Consider the following 17,513-nt stretch of genomic DNA (forward strand, 5'->3'; position numbering starts at 1 on the left):
TAGGTTGTAGGCTGTATAACTGCAAGCGTTTGCTTATGAGTAGCCATCTTGAATGATGTGTCAAAATTGTGGCGCGAATCTTTTTATTTAGTAAAGGTGGCCGCACATGCGTATACTGGATAGTTACAATAAAAATTACATGACACAATTTATTATTGTTTCCTAAAAACATCCAAAATTAATTAGTTATGTATTTTATATTGCATTAAAATTAAGCTTCTCTTTCCTCAAAGAAATTCTCAGTTAAAATTTTCAGAGTTTGGAAGTTTGTGAAGATATCAGTCCTGGATTAGCCTATATACTATTTAAGTAATTACTTAAGACATCTAGGTGGGCACCAGTGACGACCGAGAAAAAAACCAGAGCATCAAAGTAAAAGCAATTTAAAAATCCGATCGTTTTAAATTGAGGTTAAGTACCACCAACACATTTTGATTATATGTAGTTTCCTTAAGGAGGGGGGCCACAGGGTAAGATTGCTATGGGCATCGAGTTATATTAATGCGGCACTAAGTGCCATTAAAGAGTCTCTGAGAGCACAATAAGACGGTCTTTGTCATTTTCATTAACATATGAAAATGACAAAGACTAATGGCTATCGTGACAAAGTCAAATATGGTCTATTCGCGATCTACGCTACTCTTTTTTTGTAGGGGTGTTCCGACTCGTCACCTGACTCGTCACCAGAGCCATGAACATTTCGTACTCTACCGCAACCCAGTCAGCACGATCTACGCTACCCTAATCTAACCCTAAGCTCACCAACCGGCATTGATGTACCATGGTGAATCTAAGCTACATATTGTCTCCTCTCAAATAATATAACACTCAAAGTATATACTACTCCTCTCCTCTCCTATAAGGAAAGAGGGATATAAGCCCTTAACTATTATTGTCGAAGTAAAACAATTTTTGAATTGCATAATTAGGGTTAAAACGTTAGACGCATTTTTTAAACATATGACCCAAAGAACTACTTTAATATTGTCGGCAATCTGTAATGACCAGGAAACAGCTCTCGTGTACATAGTAATCATAATATTATGAGAACATATTGTAGGCAATGGTTATTTATGAACGTTCATCCATTATTTATAGATTAACGCACTTGAGTAATATTTTTGTTTCTCTAACGTGACCTATTGAACTAAAAGGAAATTGTATGCCTACGCATGTAAAATGAGATTCATCATCATCATCATCATATCAGCCGATGGACGTCCACTGCAGGACATAGGCCTTTTGTAGGGACTTCCAAACATCACGATACTGAGCCGCCTGCATCCAGCGAATCCCTGCGACTCGCTTGATGTCGTCAGTCCACCTGGTGGGGGGTCGGCCAACACTGCGCTTACTAGTGCGGGGTCGCCATTCCAGCACTTTGGGACCCCAACGTCCATCGGCTCTTCGCACTATGTGCCCCGCCCATTGCCACTTCAGCTTCGCAACTCGTTGAGCTATGTCGGTGACTTTGGTTCTTCTGCGGATCTCCTCATTTCTGATTCGATCAAAATGAGATTAGTGGAATATATTTTTAACTAACTATACATTATAAACCAACTTCAAAAAATAGCGATCTACCCGTATATAACCTGCATCATCATCATCATTATCAACCCATATTCGGCTCACTGCTGAGCTAGAGTCTCCTCTCAGAATGAGAGGGGTTAGGCGATTAGTCCACCACGCTGGCCTAATGCGGATTGGCAGACTTCACGCACGTAGAGAATTAAGAAAATTTTCCGGTGTGCAGGTTTCCTCACGATGTTTTTCCTTCACCGTTTGAGACACGTGATATTTAATTTTTTAAACCTACATAAATGTTTGTATTAAGACATATTTTTTAAGAATTTTGTCCATTTTAATGAAATTGTAGTATTACAAAAAATACATAATTTTTAATAAATCCTTTTGTTTGGTACTTTCAACTTCACTGTTCTGTCGGCAGTTTCTTGCATTATGTTTTTTAACTCAACTTTAAAATTTTAATAAAATGTTATTACCTCTGTTTTAACCCAAATTTTATTTTTAAAGTTTTATTTTTAATTTATATTACGTACGTCAAAGCTGGTAAAAGTATTACTTTTACCAGCTTTGACGTACGTAATATAAATTAAAAATAACTTTCGCACTTAAAACAAAAATAATGGTACAGTTCTTTTCTTTTATTAAAATGTCGGAACTGAACTTTTACATTTTAATTATCAAAAAAATATAATGCTCTGATTATTTTTAATATTTTATTACAACCATAAAGATAAGATTTTTTTTGGAATCTCGAACTTTGTGCTAATAAATTGTCTGACATTTCTCTTTTTTTTAATAAAACCTCGACTGCACGTTACTTTCCACAGATTCCACATAAAATTTAATCAACTCTCCGACATAACACTTACCTAAATGCATTTGAATCCGGTTTATTTTAAACGAAGATAAGATTATCCTTCCGACTTGTTTCAATGCCTACCGGACTTTCGTAAACACGCATAATCTACGAAACTTAATACCAATTTGTAATTATTATTATTGCAAAAGATTTCCTCAAGTCTACATTTTGTTTAGTATTGCATTACATCGTTATTCATACCTTTCTTTCGTACTTATTCAATGTCTAGATTTTTAATATTGCATTACCTACATACTATATATGATATGTATATTTATATATGATATAGAAATTATCAGTTGTGTGCATTTTAAGAAATTAAATATCACGTGTCTAAAACGGTGAAGGAAAAACATCGTTAAGAAACCTGCATACCAGAGAATTTTCTTAATTCTCTGCGTGTGTAAAGTCTGCCAATTCGTATTGGGCCAGCGTGGTGGACTATTGGCTAACCCCTCTCATTCTGAAAGAAGACTCGAGCTCAGCAGTGAGCCAAATATGGGTTGCTAATGATAGAAATTATTAGATTAACCATTGCTGTGTTTTCACTGCCTCCGCAGTGGTATGCGCGGTAGATTTACACGACGGAGGTCCTGGGTTCGATCCCGGCTGGGCCGATTGAGGTTTTTTAATTGGCCCAGGTCTGGCTGGTGGCAGACTTCGGCCGTGGCTAGTTACCACCGACAAAGACATATCGTTTTAGCGTTCCAGTACAATGTCGTGTAGAAACCGAAAGAGGTGTGGTTTTCATCCTCCTCCTAACAAATTAATCTTAGATTGCATCATCACTTTCCATCAGGTGAGATTGGAGTCAAGGGCTAACTTGTAAAGAATAAAAAAACCATGTAATTACATAAACCAATGAACTGAGAGTTCAGTATAAATGAATTCATATCCATACCTTATTAGCCGATAGACGTCCACATGACATGGGCCTCTTGCATGGACTTCCAAGCACAACGATCTCGTGCCGCCAGCATCCAGCGGCTCCCTGCAACCCGCTTGATATCCTCGGTCCACATAGTGGGGGGTCGACCAACACTGCGCTTTCCGGTGCGGGGTCGCCATTCTAGCACCTTGGGACCCCAACGTCCATCGGCTCTTCGATTTCATATACTATTAGTTAGTTATTAATAACTAAGCCATAAGTTATTATTTAATTAAATAATAACACAGTGCACAGTGTAAAAGTAATTAATGTGCGTCTAGCTTAATCTGCGCGTAACGCAATCTTTAATAATTAAGTTGTCAAAACAAACGGTCAGTCAATCGCTTGTGGATGATTTGTGCGCTGTTATTTATTAAGTGTTTTTATTTTATTTATATTGCGAAAAAGGAGAATGGTCGTTGAGAAACCGAGCTTCTAATAAAAGCCTTGTTAAAATATCATGGAATCTTTATAGAGTTTCGTACCACAAACGGAAAATACGCAAATATATACCAGGATCACTTTTTTCATTGTTGTTCTTTTGTCTACATCTCCATCAAGACCATTTATCTCCCTAATATCCACTGCCTAGATTCATCAAGCCCTCAAGCAGAGCTTCTGTGCTCGTCAAAACCCTCGAAATACGACGAATATTATGAATACAGCAAATACACAATCAGATACATCATCATCATGATGTCAGCCGATGGACGTCCACTGCAGGACATAGGTCTTTTGTAGGGACTTCCAAATATCACGATCCAGAGCTATCTGCATCCAGCAAATACCTGCGACTCGCTTGATGTCCACCTGGTAGTGTTTTTCAACTGTTTCTTGACGTCACTTCAACAAATTCCTTACAAACGGAGCGTTTGACATAAATATTAGCTATCAATTTTTTGACGTTTATTACATCAAGTAACGACAGCATTTAAGACGTTTGGAAAATATAATAAAATACATGATGTTTAAATTAAATTTTTTAAGAAATCTTTCATCATCACCATCATTGATATGAGTCAACTACCCTATTATCTAGTTAGTTTGTATTATCAAAAGCAGTAAGCTATTCCATAAAAGTTCATCTCATAAGTATAGTACTTGACCTGTATATAATGACACCATATTCGTAACATATGCCTCCATTAAGATGGATCTCTGGTCTGTAATTGGATAGATTTGAGATAATTTTCGGTACGGGCCACTTATTTTTGAGGTCTATGTTGTAGCAATGTTATTTCAACATAATACATTTACATTAATATTGAACTCTCTTATTAATCCAGTAGCTTTACTTTTACCTTAGAGGAATTTATTTATTTATTTATTTATTTATATAAGATTAATAATAAGGAATAAGATTCCTTGGTCAGATTAAAACAATATATTGAATAAAATATATAGTGGTTTCAACTTTGAAAGTCTTTCAAAGACACCGTTGAGAATGTTTCAAACAAAAAACTAAACCAAGACATAGGTAGATCATCAACCCATATTCGGCTCACTGCTGATATCGAGTATCCTCTCACGATGAGGGTTTGGCCAATAGTCCACCAGGCTGGCCCAATGGTTTGGATTTGCAGACTTCATAGGAACAAAAATGATCATGGTAGAGCCACGTAGAGCCGTGGTCGCATCTATTACTAATATATCTACTGTGATTATGCAGAAAGTATGCGGTAGGTATAAAATGGGTTCGACCACGACCTTAATCATTTTTAACCGACTTCAAAAACCGGAGGAGGTTCTCAATTCGACACGTATGTTTTTTTTGATGTTTGTTACCTCATTACTTCGCCATTTATTAACCAATTTTAAAAATATTTTTTTTTTGTTGGAAAGAAAATGAAGCTAGTTCTAGAGTACCTATCACTAAAAATGTAAAAATAAAAAAAAAATCATAAAAAAATTTAACCGACTTCAAACCCAGACATTAAACAAAAAAGCGTAAAATAACATCGTATGTGCTACCTTTTGACCACTTTGAAGGTGGTGACAAGCCAGTGACGTATTAATTACAGCCGTTTCTGAAAGAACCACGGGAAAGAACTGTCTGAAAATCGAAAACCTTTATTATTTAAAAGGCTTGAGTTAATGAATCGCTGTGTTGGCACCGCCTTCAAAGTGCTCAAAAGGTAGCACGTACGATGTTATTTTTCGCTTATTAGTTTAATTTCTGAGTTTGAAGTCGGTTCAATTAATTTATGAATTTTTTTTATTGTACCTATGCATTTCCCGATTTATATCAGAAATATATAGCCCAGTGGATACGACCTCTGCCTCCGGTTCCGGAGGGTGTGGGTTCGAATACGGTCCGGGGCGTGCACCTCCAGCTTTTCAGTTGTGTGCATTTTAAGAAATTAAATATCACGTGTCTCTAACGGTGAAGGAAAACATCGTAAAGAAACCTGTATACCAGAGAATTTTCGTAATTCTCTGCGTGTGTAAAGTCTCCCAATCCGCATTGGGCCAGCGTGTTGGACTATTGGCCTAATCCCTCTCATTCTGAGAGGAGACTCGAGCTCAGCAGTGAGCCTGTTATGGGTTGATCAAATCAATCAAAAAAAAATCAAAAATCAGAAATATTTACTTGTTTCGTCCTTTTTAGACCACTTTTTTACGTAGTCGGGTTACTACGGGTTACGTTTACAAACTTTATTTTTTATTAACGAAACTATTTTATTACTATTTTATTATTAATACAAAGAAACCTACCACTCGTGGGATTTAGGACCTCATGTTTCAGAAGGCGGTTAAACCGCGAAATCTCAAATGCTTATAATATTTACATGGTAAAATTTCTGTGGGATGGCACCATTGTAATGTGTTCATACAATACTGCGGTGATCACTATCTGTGTGGTGTGTTGCAATGCGATTCTAATTTAAATTATGTTATACGAGTTTGCGTGAGAATAAAGATGTCCGTCAACCAAAGCTATACCTAATTGTTGGCGAAAAATGGTATCTATAAATATTTTTTACATATCAATCAACTTAAGTTAAATAAAAATTTTAAATTTAATAATAACATTTAAAAAAAACGTCACCTGCCATCCGTTGTGAATGACATGTTTTTTTCACAGTCAAATAAATAAAATTCAAATAGAAATGAATCCAATACATATCACAAAACGCACAAAACTTAAGTAAAACTTACATAATATTATTATCAGCCTATTCTAACGACTCACAGGTTCAGGCCTCCCTCCTTAAAGGAGAAATAATATAGAGTTTAGACCCACCACGCATAGTTAAATTATCAATTTCTCATCTATATTAATTTATCTATACCATTATTACAAAGAGGTAAAGTTTGTGGTATTATAGGAGGTAATCTCTGGATTAATTAAGCCGATTTTGAAAATTCTTTTACCACTAAAAACCATATTATTTGGAAGTGTCATAGGTATGTTTTATGAGCGTATACTCACGGGAACGGGAACTACGCGAATGTAACCGCAGGGCTAGCAATATTATAAAGAGGTAAAATTTGTAGTATTGCACGGCGTATTCTCTGGATCTATGTGATAAGAAGCTTTTGAAATTTGTGAGTGTTATACGTATGTTTTATCCCCGTATACTCATGGGAACGGGAACTATGCGGATGAATTGAATGATGAAAACCACATAGACTAACTAGCAGCTACATTTTTAACATTAACTAAAAGCATTTAAAAGTAATTATTAAAAGTAAAAAAAGTCAAAATTCATTTATTTCAATTAAGCTTAGTTTACAAGCACATTTGAAAGGTCAAGATTATGTCATAATTTAATCTAAGCTAATGGTGGTAATAATAGGCGCAAATTTAAAACTAAAGAAAGTTACGAGGGTTCCAAACGTGCCTCGGTCCGAATAGAGCCCACAACAAACTCAGCCAAGGGTTATTAGATACAGCATGTGCGGAATAACTTGTCTCGAATGACGTTTGTTTGTATGGTTGTGTTTGGTAGCCAGGAGTCAAGTTAATGCGCACGAGTTATACAGCTGAGTACCTAACATTTCGCGAATCCATCGTGAGAGACAACGCCTATCGGCATGCCGTTGCACCCATCGTGATATAGCATTCCGCGGTTCTGCGTTCTGCGACGCGAAATGTCAAAATGTCCCCTAACTACTACTTAGTATAAGAAATCTAGATTTGTTCATTTCATTTGGTACTATTACGGTCACGAAATTTAATTTGGGATCCATCTTAGTTTTCATTTTACTTTAATTTCAACATTTCACTTGATTCAAATTCAACAACATTAGAAAATCTAATGTTGTATATTATTTGTTTTTAATTTTTAAATCATCATCATTCTCATTTATTTTCTCTTTTTCGATTGGTTGTCTGGAAGAGATCGCCCATTAGCGATAAGGCCGTTTTTAAGTTAATTACTTGCTTGTTATTCTTCTTTTTGATGTACAATAAAGTATATTTCATTCATTCATTCATCATTTATCATCATCATCATCTTAATGATGGGCGTGAATACACCTAAACGTCTCTTGAGACGTTTCTTGCAAAGACTGTGTCCATGTCCACCTAGTGGAGGGTCGACCATCACTTCGCTTTCCGGTGCGGGGTCCATTCCAGCACCTTCCATTCTATTCCAGGACCCCAAGGTCTATCGGCCTTCGAACTATGTGCCATATCCATTGCCACTTCAGCTTCGCGACTCGCTATATCTTCTTTTTCTTCTTTCTTCTTTCTTCTTCTTCTTCTATATCAGTGACTTTGATACTTCTGCAGATCTCCTAATTTCTTTGACTGCGTTGATTCGGTTCGTTCTAAATAACACTCGTATATATTATTAATTTGGAAACGTAACTTCATGAAGTAGTTACTAAAATTATTGTTGTTCGTAGATATCAGCTATACTAAACAGTACACACTAACCTTCCGTCCCTTCCTTATCAACCCATATTCGACTCAATGCTGAGCTCGAGTCTCGTCTCAGAATGAGAGGGGTTAGGCCAATAGTCCACCACGCTGGCCAATGCCGATTCACACACGCTGAGAATTAAATTCTCTGGTATGCAGGTTTCCTCACGATGTTTTCCTTCACCGTTTGAGACACGTGATATTTAATTTCTTAAACACACTCACCTATATGTATCAATCTTCGTAAACATAGGTTCTGTAAATGGTTGCAGTTCTAAAAAAAAACAAAATGGTGGACATAATAGACACCTTTTTTTTTTACGTGGGGAAATCCTCATGGATACCCTCTCGCCACGGGGACGCAAGAAAGTTATGTCGGACTTCAACCGACTAAAACCCCACGGTGTTCCAACTCGCCGCCTGATGACTGAGCCACGGGAACATTTCATACACAACCGCAACACATAATAGACACCTGACTTAGGTACAATAACTTTTGGAATCTCTTTAGATAGGTCTTGATTTCAACTATTATAGAAACGTGACAACGACATTAGTTAATCTATCTTTTTTTATTAAATGAAGCATCGTGATTTGTTGATCATAAATACGTATCTTGAATCTATTCATAGTCAGAATTAATATAAATGTTATGATTGAAGTGAAACTGGTATCACGAACTTAAACTTAGGGCGGTGGAAGGTTCCTTTTAGAATTTTGACAAAATCCGTTGCTGAAAGTCGAAATCGAAAATAATTGCAAATTCTTGCTGCCGGAAAAAATTCCATGTTTTTTTTTTCCTTTTCTTCTATTTACTGTCACTTAAATTTATTAATTCTAGGTTCCGTTCTCTCTTTGAACTGAAGGTGAAGTGTAGGTATATATAATACGATCAATATCCCCCCCCCCCCCCAATTAGTCGGAAAGACTGATTTAGGAATTGATACAACAATATTCCAGCGGGTGGGAAACCCATGACATTTCAGTGCTAATACCGTGGAGCTATTAAAGAAAAATTAAAGTAACAGCTGAACTGACAAGATTATTGTCAGAGTATACCAAACTTGTCTCGAAACGAAAATGCATAAACAAACTCATGACTAAGGCCTCCGTATGGGCTCAATTAACTAGTCCAACGTACCCCAAATCCCTTAAGATTAACTGTTTTTCGATTACTAGGTTTTGCAAAAAAAAAAAAACGCCATACAAAGCAAGGGCGCCTAGCTGTGAACGAATTTAATAAAAAGCCGGGTAATAGGTGAGAAAACACCTCTCATGGTCTATTGCCTGCTCTCTGATCTGTAACACATAAATTACCCTGTTGCAAGTTCGGCTGCCACTCGTCGAAATACGCTGGGAATTTATCTTGTTATGGACTATTTCATGCCTTGGTTCTCGGACCGGATTATCGCAGTTTAATAAGCTTACAGTTCTGAAGTATTAACTGTCAGACGTTGACGTGTTTCATCGTAAGTTCTTTTAACTGAATTCTGAAAAAGAAAATTCGGACTTGTATATATTATATATCCGTACTTCTATTTATATAAAAATGAATCTTGAATTTCTTACTAAGCGCAAATCACTTTTCTAATAAGCTAATTATTTTTTTAGAATATTTATTAAAAGTACGAAGATGGCTTGAGAGACAAATGAAAAAAACCGACTATCAACTGACAGGGTCCGCTAGTACTAAAATATTATAAAGAGGTAAAGTTTGCGGTATTGAAAGGATAATTTCTTGATCTACTGGACTGATTTAGAAAATTCTTTTACCACTAGAAAACTACTTTATTTGTTTGCGTCATGGGCTATATTCTCAAAAATAATAATAACTAGTCACCAAAAACTTAAAACAACAATAAGGATGTCGTTAATAAAGACACTTTTTAGGAAAAGTATTAATATATTATTCATATACTTTTATACACTCTTCACATACTCATTGTTCTATTGCAAGCTATAACCTATAAATCAAGAAACAATTTAAAAAATAGAATACAAAGCCTTATCGCTTAGTTGCAATCTCTGCAGCGCAACCTTGATATTATTACACCAATTTCCCTTCTGTGAGATTAGTATACTATGGTATTACCCAATATTCGAGATCGTCTAGATCGGAAAGCATGTTACAAATATGTTTCACAGGCTAACAATGGGCCGCAAACGAAATGTTCACTACATTGTACATATTTTTGATTTTCGCACATCGTCTGCAGCTTGCGCCCACAAACTTGTGCCTATTGTTAAAGGTGTTTATATATTTATTTCAATTCAATTATTATATTTTTCAACATTATTCAACAACGTGCAAGATATACTCCCTTATGTTCATCTGCCACGCTCGTGTAACTGCAAAATCCCCTCTTTGACTCCTCTTCTACTACCAATACTACTACTCCTAAGGATATCTGGAGCTTGGCACCACAAAGCTGGCACACTTAGGGGGCTAAATTAAGTATAATATCTACTAATAAACTCATCTATGTGAATTAGTACAAGTAAATTACGACTATCTACACATTATTGTAAAGTCAACATTCCAGTCGCCATATAAATTTTCGCGGAAAATGGCAAAATAAATTACTTATTCACAACCACATTGGTTATTTAATCACTTCACCATGACATCTCAATTTAAATACCGCAGTCTTGACGATTTTACGGTAACATTTTAACTCTTAATCTACGAAATTAACCGTGGAATATTTCAAATAGCCAGAGCGATGTTGGGTGGCAGTAAGGGCGGCATTCCAGCTTGAGCAAAGCTGCAAAATAGAATCCATACTCTTATAAACTTCCTTCCACGCCACTGTTTTTTAAAAAAAAAACCTTAAATTCTTCTACGGTCTAATCCCGAAGGACAGGTCCTTCCTGAATTAATGAAACGAGATAATCGATATCGTAACCAATCATATTGGAGTGCATACGAGCGCACGCAAAGCACGGTGCGTTGTGCGACATCGTAGATTTTTGCGATCCGACGACGCACCGAAGTTTTGTGTTTTCGCCCTTTTCATTGAAAAGCGAGGACTATGAACGTGTGAATGAACTGAAAATTTGACGTCGTTTTGCATCTTATACATCTAATAAATTTACTACTACTCGTACTAAGCGAAGCTGTAAAAATCAACCCGATTCGTATGTTTAATGCGTATCCGTATAGCGAAATCACGAAGCACAAATCTGCGAGATTAAGCACGCGAGAGAATAGTTGAAATAACTCGTGTTGTAAAAATTAATCCTATTTGCATCTTTGTCCCGCATTCATTAGCCACGTATTAGCACAGGTGGGAAGGCCTGCGTAATTATGTAGAATAGTTGATATAACTTGTGCTGGCTCGTAGCTATGTATAGTATCGCGTGTGGTGGTGATGGTGCTCAAACAATTCTTTTGTTTATATTCTCCCATTGAGCGGTTGTGACGTCGTGTGGTATGTGGACAATCTCGGAATACAATACTTCATGGGAAATGTAGCGACGGCAACAAATTTGGCTATACATATAAAATTAGTATGTATAATTAACTAGCTGACACCGCGCGGTTTCACCCCCGTGGTTCCCTTTCCCGTAGGAATACGGTGACAAAAAATATATATATAGACCAGATTCGAACTATTTTTAATATCACTTTAAAATATACTTCTACTAGCTGACGCTGCGCAGTTTCACCGGGATAATATATAACCTATAGCCTTCCTCGATAAATGAGCTTTCTAACACTGAAAGAATTTTTCAAATCAGACCAGTAGTTCCTGAGATTAGCGCGTTCAATCAAACAAACAAACGAACTCTTCAGCTTTATATATTAATATAGATATAGATATCAGTGGCGAAGAATGGAATTTTGCCGAAGGTAAGCCGACCCAAAGAAAAGGAAATTCATACCGCTTGATACAAAATGCGGTTTCTCATACATCCATACATATACAAATACATATAGTCATTATAATAATGAACATGTATGTATAGATTTTTATAAGCTTACCCGACAGGAATCGGTGTGTATGCTCTTCGCCGCTGTTGTATATGTATTAGTTGCTAAATAAAACAAGCTGCTTGTTAAAAATGTTTTCACCCTAATTTCCACATTTTCAACTTTGAACTTACACGAATCATACGCCCAACAACCTTGAACTATCAAACAATAATAAATTTAAAGTTTATCATAAAAATATAAAAGTTAATTTCGTTCTGCTGTCGCTACATGGATGCATTATAGTTTGAACAATGCATCATCGATAGTGCAAGGTCGCTACAGGCTTGCTTGCATACTTCTGTTGTATGTAAAGCTTTATGTTGTAAATACATCTATGTTTTAGATGATTAAGGTTTTTAGGTACAGCCACATTCTTACTAAGACCTACTAATGCTAGAAATTAGATGAATGATATAATGACTTTGTATTTGTTAAACTGGGTAATTATATTTTTTATTTTTTTAAAGGTAACTTTGAATTTATTTGACTTTAATGACACTTACGGAAAAATTAGGTCAATAAAAATTATGTTATAACAGATGTATGTTTGTTTGGCTATTAAATAAAATTGAATAATGTTTTCACCCTAATTTCCATATTTTCAACTTTAATCTTACACGAATCATACGCCCAACAATCGTGAACTATCAAAATTATCTATACTTATAATAAATCTGTAGAGAGGTCAATTCTGTACATGAAATATATTTCCAAAATAACTATCAGGGGGTGATTAGTGATCGATACTGATGCCAAAAATACAATCAGTAAAATTTTTGTCTGTCTGTCTGTCTGTCTGTCTGTCTGTCTGTCTGTCTGTATGTTCTTTATAGAAACAAAAACTACTGGACGGATTTTAACGAAACTTGGTACAATTATTCTATATACTCCTGGGCAGGTTATAGTACACTTTTCATTACGCTACGGTCAATAGGAGCAGAGCAGTGAAGAGAAATGTTGAGAAAACAGGAGAAGTAACTCACTTTTTTAAGTTTTCGTCACGTGTACAGCCTTAATGGTTAAAGCTATATAGAAATCATGTATGACGGAAATGTTCTCCTTCAAATGATCTATAAAAACACAACAGCATATATATGTCTATCTTTTATGGTTGACTCACAATAACACGTGTAACTCCCGATAGCTTAGCAGTTCGGAGCTTTCTAATTATATTTGTCTACTCTTATGTTTATAACACTCATCACTCATCCCTAACTAAAAAAGTTAACATTATTACCTATTCAATAAAAAAAGAATCATAAAAATCGGTAAAGAAACACCAAAGTTATAATACAAAAAATACGCAAAGCCATCGCGCGTGCATACTAATTCATGCTATATGGATTATTTTTGTGTAACGGTTGCCGCGCTCGACGCGACTCGCGGGGGGGGGGGATAAATAAAGAAGTGCAGCCTTAATGAGTAGGGTAGGGGTAGGGTAGGGTAGGGTATGGGTAGTGTAGGGTAGGGGTAGAGTAGGGTAGGGGTAGAGTAGGGTAGGGGTAGGGTAGGGGTAGTGTAGTGTAGGGGTAGTTGAAAGTTTACAACGACTTTCAAGCGGACGAAGTCGCGGGCGTCCGCTAGTTATAAATAAAATTAAAATATATATTAAATTAAAAAAAAATTAAGTGGCTGTCTGTGACTTCAAAATTACTGTGTGATTAATATTATAGTTATTTGTTTACACGACACCGAACAAGCTTTTTATCTGTCTGTCTGTTTGTCAAATCTATGGAACGTCTGGACCGATCTTAATAGAACTTCACTGTAAGATATTGGAGATTATTGAGTTATTACTGTTTTTATTAAACACAAGAGTAATCTCAAGACTAATAAAGAGCTCCATAGTTAATAAGCTACGAGCTTAGTTGAGCTTGTGGAAGCTACAAGCTCAACTAGTAACTAATAAGCTCTGAGCTTAAACACTAGTCTTAACCGTCTTGGGTTCAAACCCTGACTGTCGATTACTCTTGACACAGTTCTACGATTATAATTCAAGAGGAAAAGAGAGGTCTTGTTTAAAAAAAACCATGGATAAAATTCTTCATTTTTTAAAAATTGATCTGTACTGGATCGCTAAAATACTTGTATAACATGTACTAAATATGTTATATCTCTTCTTCCAGATGATGCTGTCCTGCTTAGTCGCCAGCTGTATGCTGAGTATGGCGCTGGCAGCCAACGAGTACCTCCCCCCCAGCAAGGGGTACAACTACGACGTACCCAAAATACCTTTCCCCACCAGAGTGAGTATAGAACTAGCCAAAAAAAACTCACTTAAATGCTTGACAACCCCTTTGGCACCGTTCTTTATACTTTCTCAACAACAAAATCTGTATTGTCACATAACATCAAGTGAGATTGAAGTTTAAAAAATAAGTAAGTAGAGCGAGAACCTATGATTGGCTAATAACTAATATTATAAAGAAGAAAGATTTCTTTGTTTGTTTGCATTGAACAGTAAAAATTCGTTTACTATTGGGAAGCTATACTATCCCTGGGTGCTATAGGCAGGTAAAACCGCGTGACGTCTGCTCGAAAAAAAAAAGAAGCTCAAACCTTTGGGTATAAGACAGACACCATTAAACATTCTTTAATAATGGGTATTAAGAAAATTAATAAAGTATTTACAGATAAGAAATAATTTTTATATTACAAAAGAGGCTTTATTTTTGTCTCATCATTTGCTATGCATGCTACGTTTTACTAGACAGCATGCCACTTTTATCAAGATTGTAATATTATGTATATAATTATATACAATCAAATAAAATTAATTATTCTTTATTATAAAACCATAAAGGTAGGTAATTTGTTTTACTAGTTTTATAACCACATGTACATAATTTACTTATAATGAAAAAAGTATCAACACATACTCATACGTTTGGCAATTAGCGCCTATAATAACTCAATACAATCGAGCATAAATACCAAATAGGTATGTAAACGGTGAAAAAAAACGGGCCGATTGTCTTATAGTGCCATTATAAAACATTGTGTGTGAACAATGGGCCACATACAGCCTTCGGATAAACACTAAACGTCCATTCATACGTCGAAACTGTTGCACGGGACTTTAGTAGCGAATTATTGGCCGTGAACTGGATATTATGCTAATCCGTGTGTTGATACCTTTATAAACTAGCAGGCGACCCGCAGTTCCAACCGTTTATTTCTCGTTCCCGTAGGAATACGGGGATAAAATATAGCCTATGACACTCACAAATACTGTAGCTTTCTATTGGTAATGAAATTTTTAAAATCGATTCACTAGATCAAGATACATTACCACAAACTTTACCTCTATATAATATTAGTATAGAAGTATATTCATAGATAAGTAAATTGCGTATAGAGGATTTAAAGATATCGCATATTTTTTTTTATTAAATATCACATCACAGGAAATCTGCATACCTGAAATTTTTCTTAATTCTCTACGTGTGTGAAGTCTGCTAATAAGCATGATTTTTTCACATAGGATCCATTAAAGAAAGTATTGATGTAACTACTCTAAGTCAGGCCGAATTTGTACTTATTGCTCTATAAACGTATACTAATGTGAAATGGGTTGAAAATTCAAAAAAATCAAAATTCATTTATTTCAATTAGGCTCAGTTTACAATTTGATTTGTAAAGATTCTACCACCGGTTCGGAAGGCAGGTTCTGCTGAGAAGAAACCGGCAAGAAACTCAACAGTTGCTCTTTAAAAAATTAACATTCAAATTCATGAGTAACACTGAGCTAACAGCTTTCGTTTTATGCAAACGCAAGCTTAGGGACTTCACCTACTAGACGATTAAACTTGAAGATTGACAGAAATTATATGAAACTAAGTTGAGAGACGTGATATTCCAGTTGATATGACCTCAGCCTTCGATTTTGAGGGCATAGATTTTTTCAACTTTTCACTTACGTGCATTTTAAGAAATTAAACATCACGTGTCTCAAACGGTGAAAGAAAAACATCGTGAGAAAACCTGCATGCCAGAGAATTTTCTTAATTTTCTGCGTGTGTGAAGTCTGCCAATCCGCATTGGGCCACCAGCGTAGTGGACTATTGACCTAACTCCTCTCTCTCATTTTGAGAGGAGGCTCGTGCTCAACAGTGAGCCGAATATTTGTTGTTAATGATGATGAAGTAACAGTTATGTTATCTATTCCAGACCCCCCCTCCCCCGCCGATCAGGACCACCCCGCCGCCGACGAGACCCAACACCTACGTACCGCCGCCACCTCCGCCGCCAGATGTGAGTACTACAACCTTGGTACACTGGTTATCAGTGGCGTGCATAAGGTTTTTAACTAGTGCCTGCCCCTGTACCCAAGTGGCACTTTGATTCTCATGACATTTGCTATAGACAGGTCACGTGATCAAGATCTGTCATTACCATACATTTTTCTAGTTTTCGAAGCGTTAGCGATCGTAGAAAGAGAATCGACGTGCCACTTGGCTACAGGGGTTCGTCGTAAACGTACGCTAATCTTCAATATGAGTACCAGATCACTCGGGCAGCAGTAAATAAAGTAACATTAATCTTAAATATTGCTAACCTCCGATAGGAGAAGGCTAACAAAGAGAGAAGAAAATGATCAAACTAAAGAAAGATCTCAGAGGTACTATTTATTAATTATTTAAAATTATTGCTTGTAATACTTGAGATTCAATTAAAAGATAATGCTTTTCTTTTACGCATCATCAACATAGTGGTCTGGCAGTTTTCCCGGCTTCGGTGTGTTGTATATTTTAGATACGGGCAATGATTCTGGAAAACAAATTAATTATAGCATTTAGATTTAGATATTTAATATAATATTTACAAATATTTTAATACGATTTCTACTTTACACGATGTTGTTTTAATTTAACGCGTATACATTATCTATAATTCATCATCATCATTATATTTATCAATATATTACCGGCAAAGACGTACCGCCAAGCGATTTAGCGTTCCGGTACGATGTCGTGTAGAAACCCAAAGGGGTGTGGATTTTCATCCTCCTCCTAACAAGTTAGTCCACTTCCATCTTAGACTGCGTCATCACTTACCATCTGGTGCAGTGGCGTGCATAAGGTTGTCGATCAGGGTATGCACTAGTAATAAAATTAAGCAAACTGGAAAAAACCCTGTATTTAATAAGCACTAAGAAGACAACTCTTAGGGTATGCAGTACTTCGATGCATGTATGAAGTGCACGCAACTGATCAGTTGATATTGCAGTCAAGACCTAACTTGTAAAGAATAAAAAAAAATACATAATAAATTCAGTATTTGATATTTCGAAAATTTCAACCAAATTGGTTCAGTAGTTGCGGCGTGATTTCATGTGACATTTAGGAGAAAT

At 36.0% G+C, this 17,513-nt stretch overlaps 1 protein-coding gene across 1 annotated transcript in view; it reads left to right on the forward strand.

Moving 5' to 3' along the window:
• The window catches only part of LOC112048277 (cuticle protein 19.8), a 38,790-nt gene that overhangs the window by 11,453 nt on the left and 9,824 nt on the right, over window positions 1-17,513 (forward strand). The window contains exons 3-4 of the mRNA XM_052886928.1: window positions 14,287-14,406; window positions 16,331-16,414. Coding sequence (XP_052742888.1) covers window positions 14,287-14,406; window positions 16,331-16,414 — 204 coding nt within the window. The remainder of the gene's footprint in view (window positions 1-14,286; window positions 14,407-16,330; window positions 16,415-17,513) is intronic.

This window comes from Bicyclus anynana, chromosome 18, assembly GCF_947172395.1.
Source record: "Bicyclus anynana chromosome 18, ilBicAnyn1.1, whole genome shotgun sequence".
Taxonomy (NCBI): domain Eukaryota; kingdom Metazoa; phylum Arthropoda; class Insecta; order Lepidoptera; family Nymphalidae; genus Bicyclus; species Bicyclus anynana.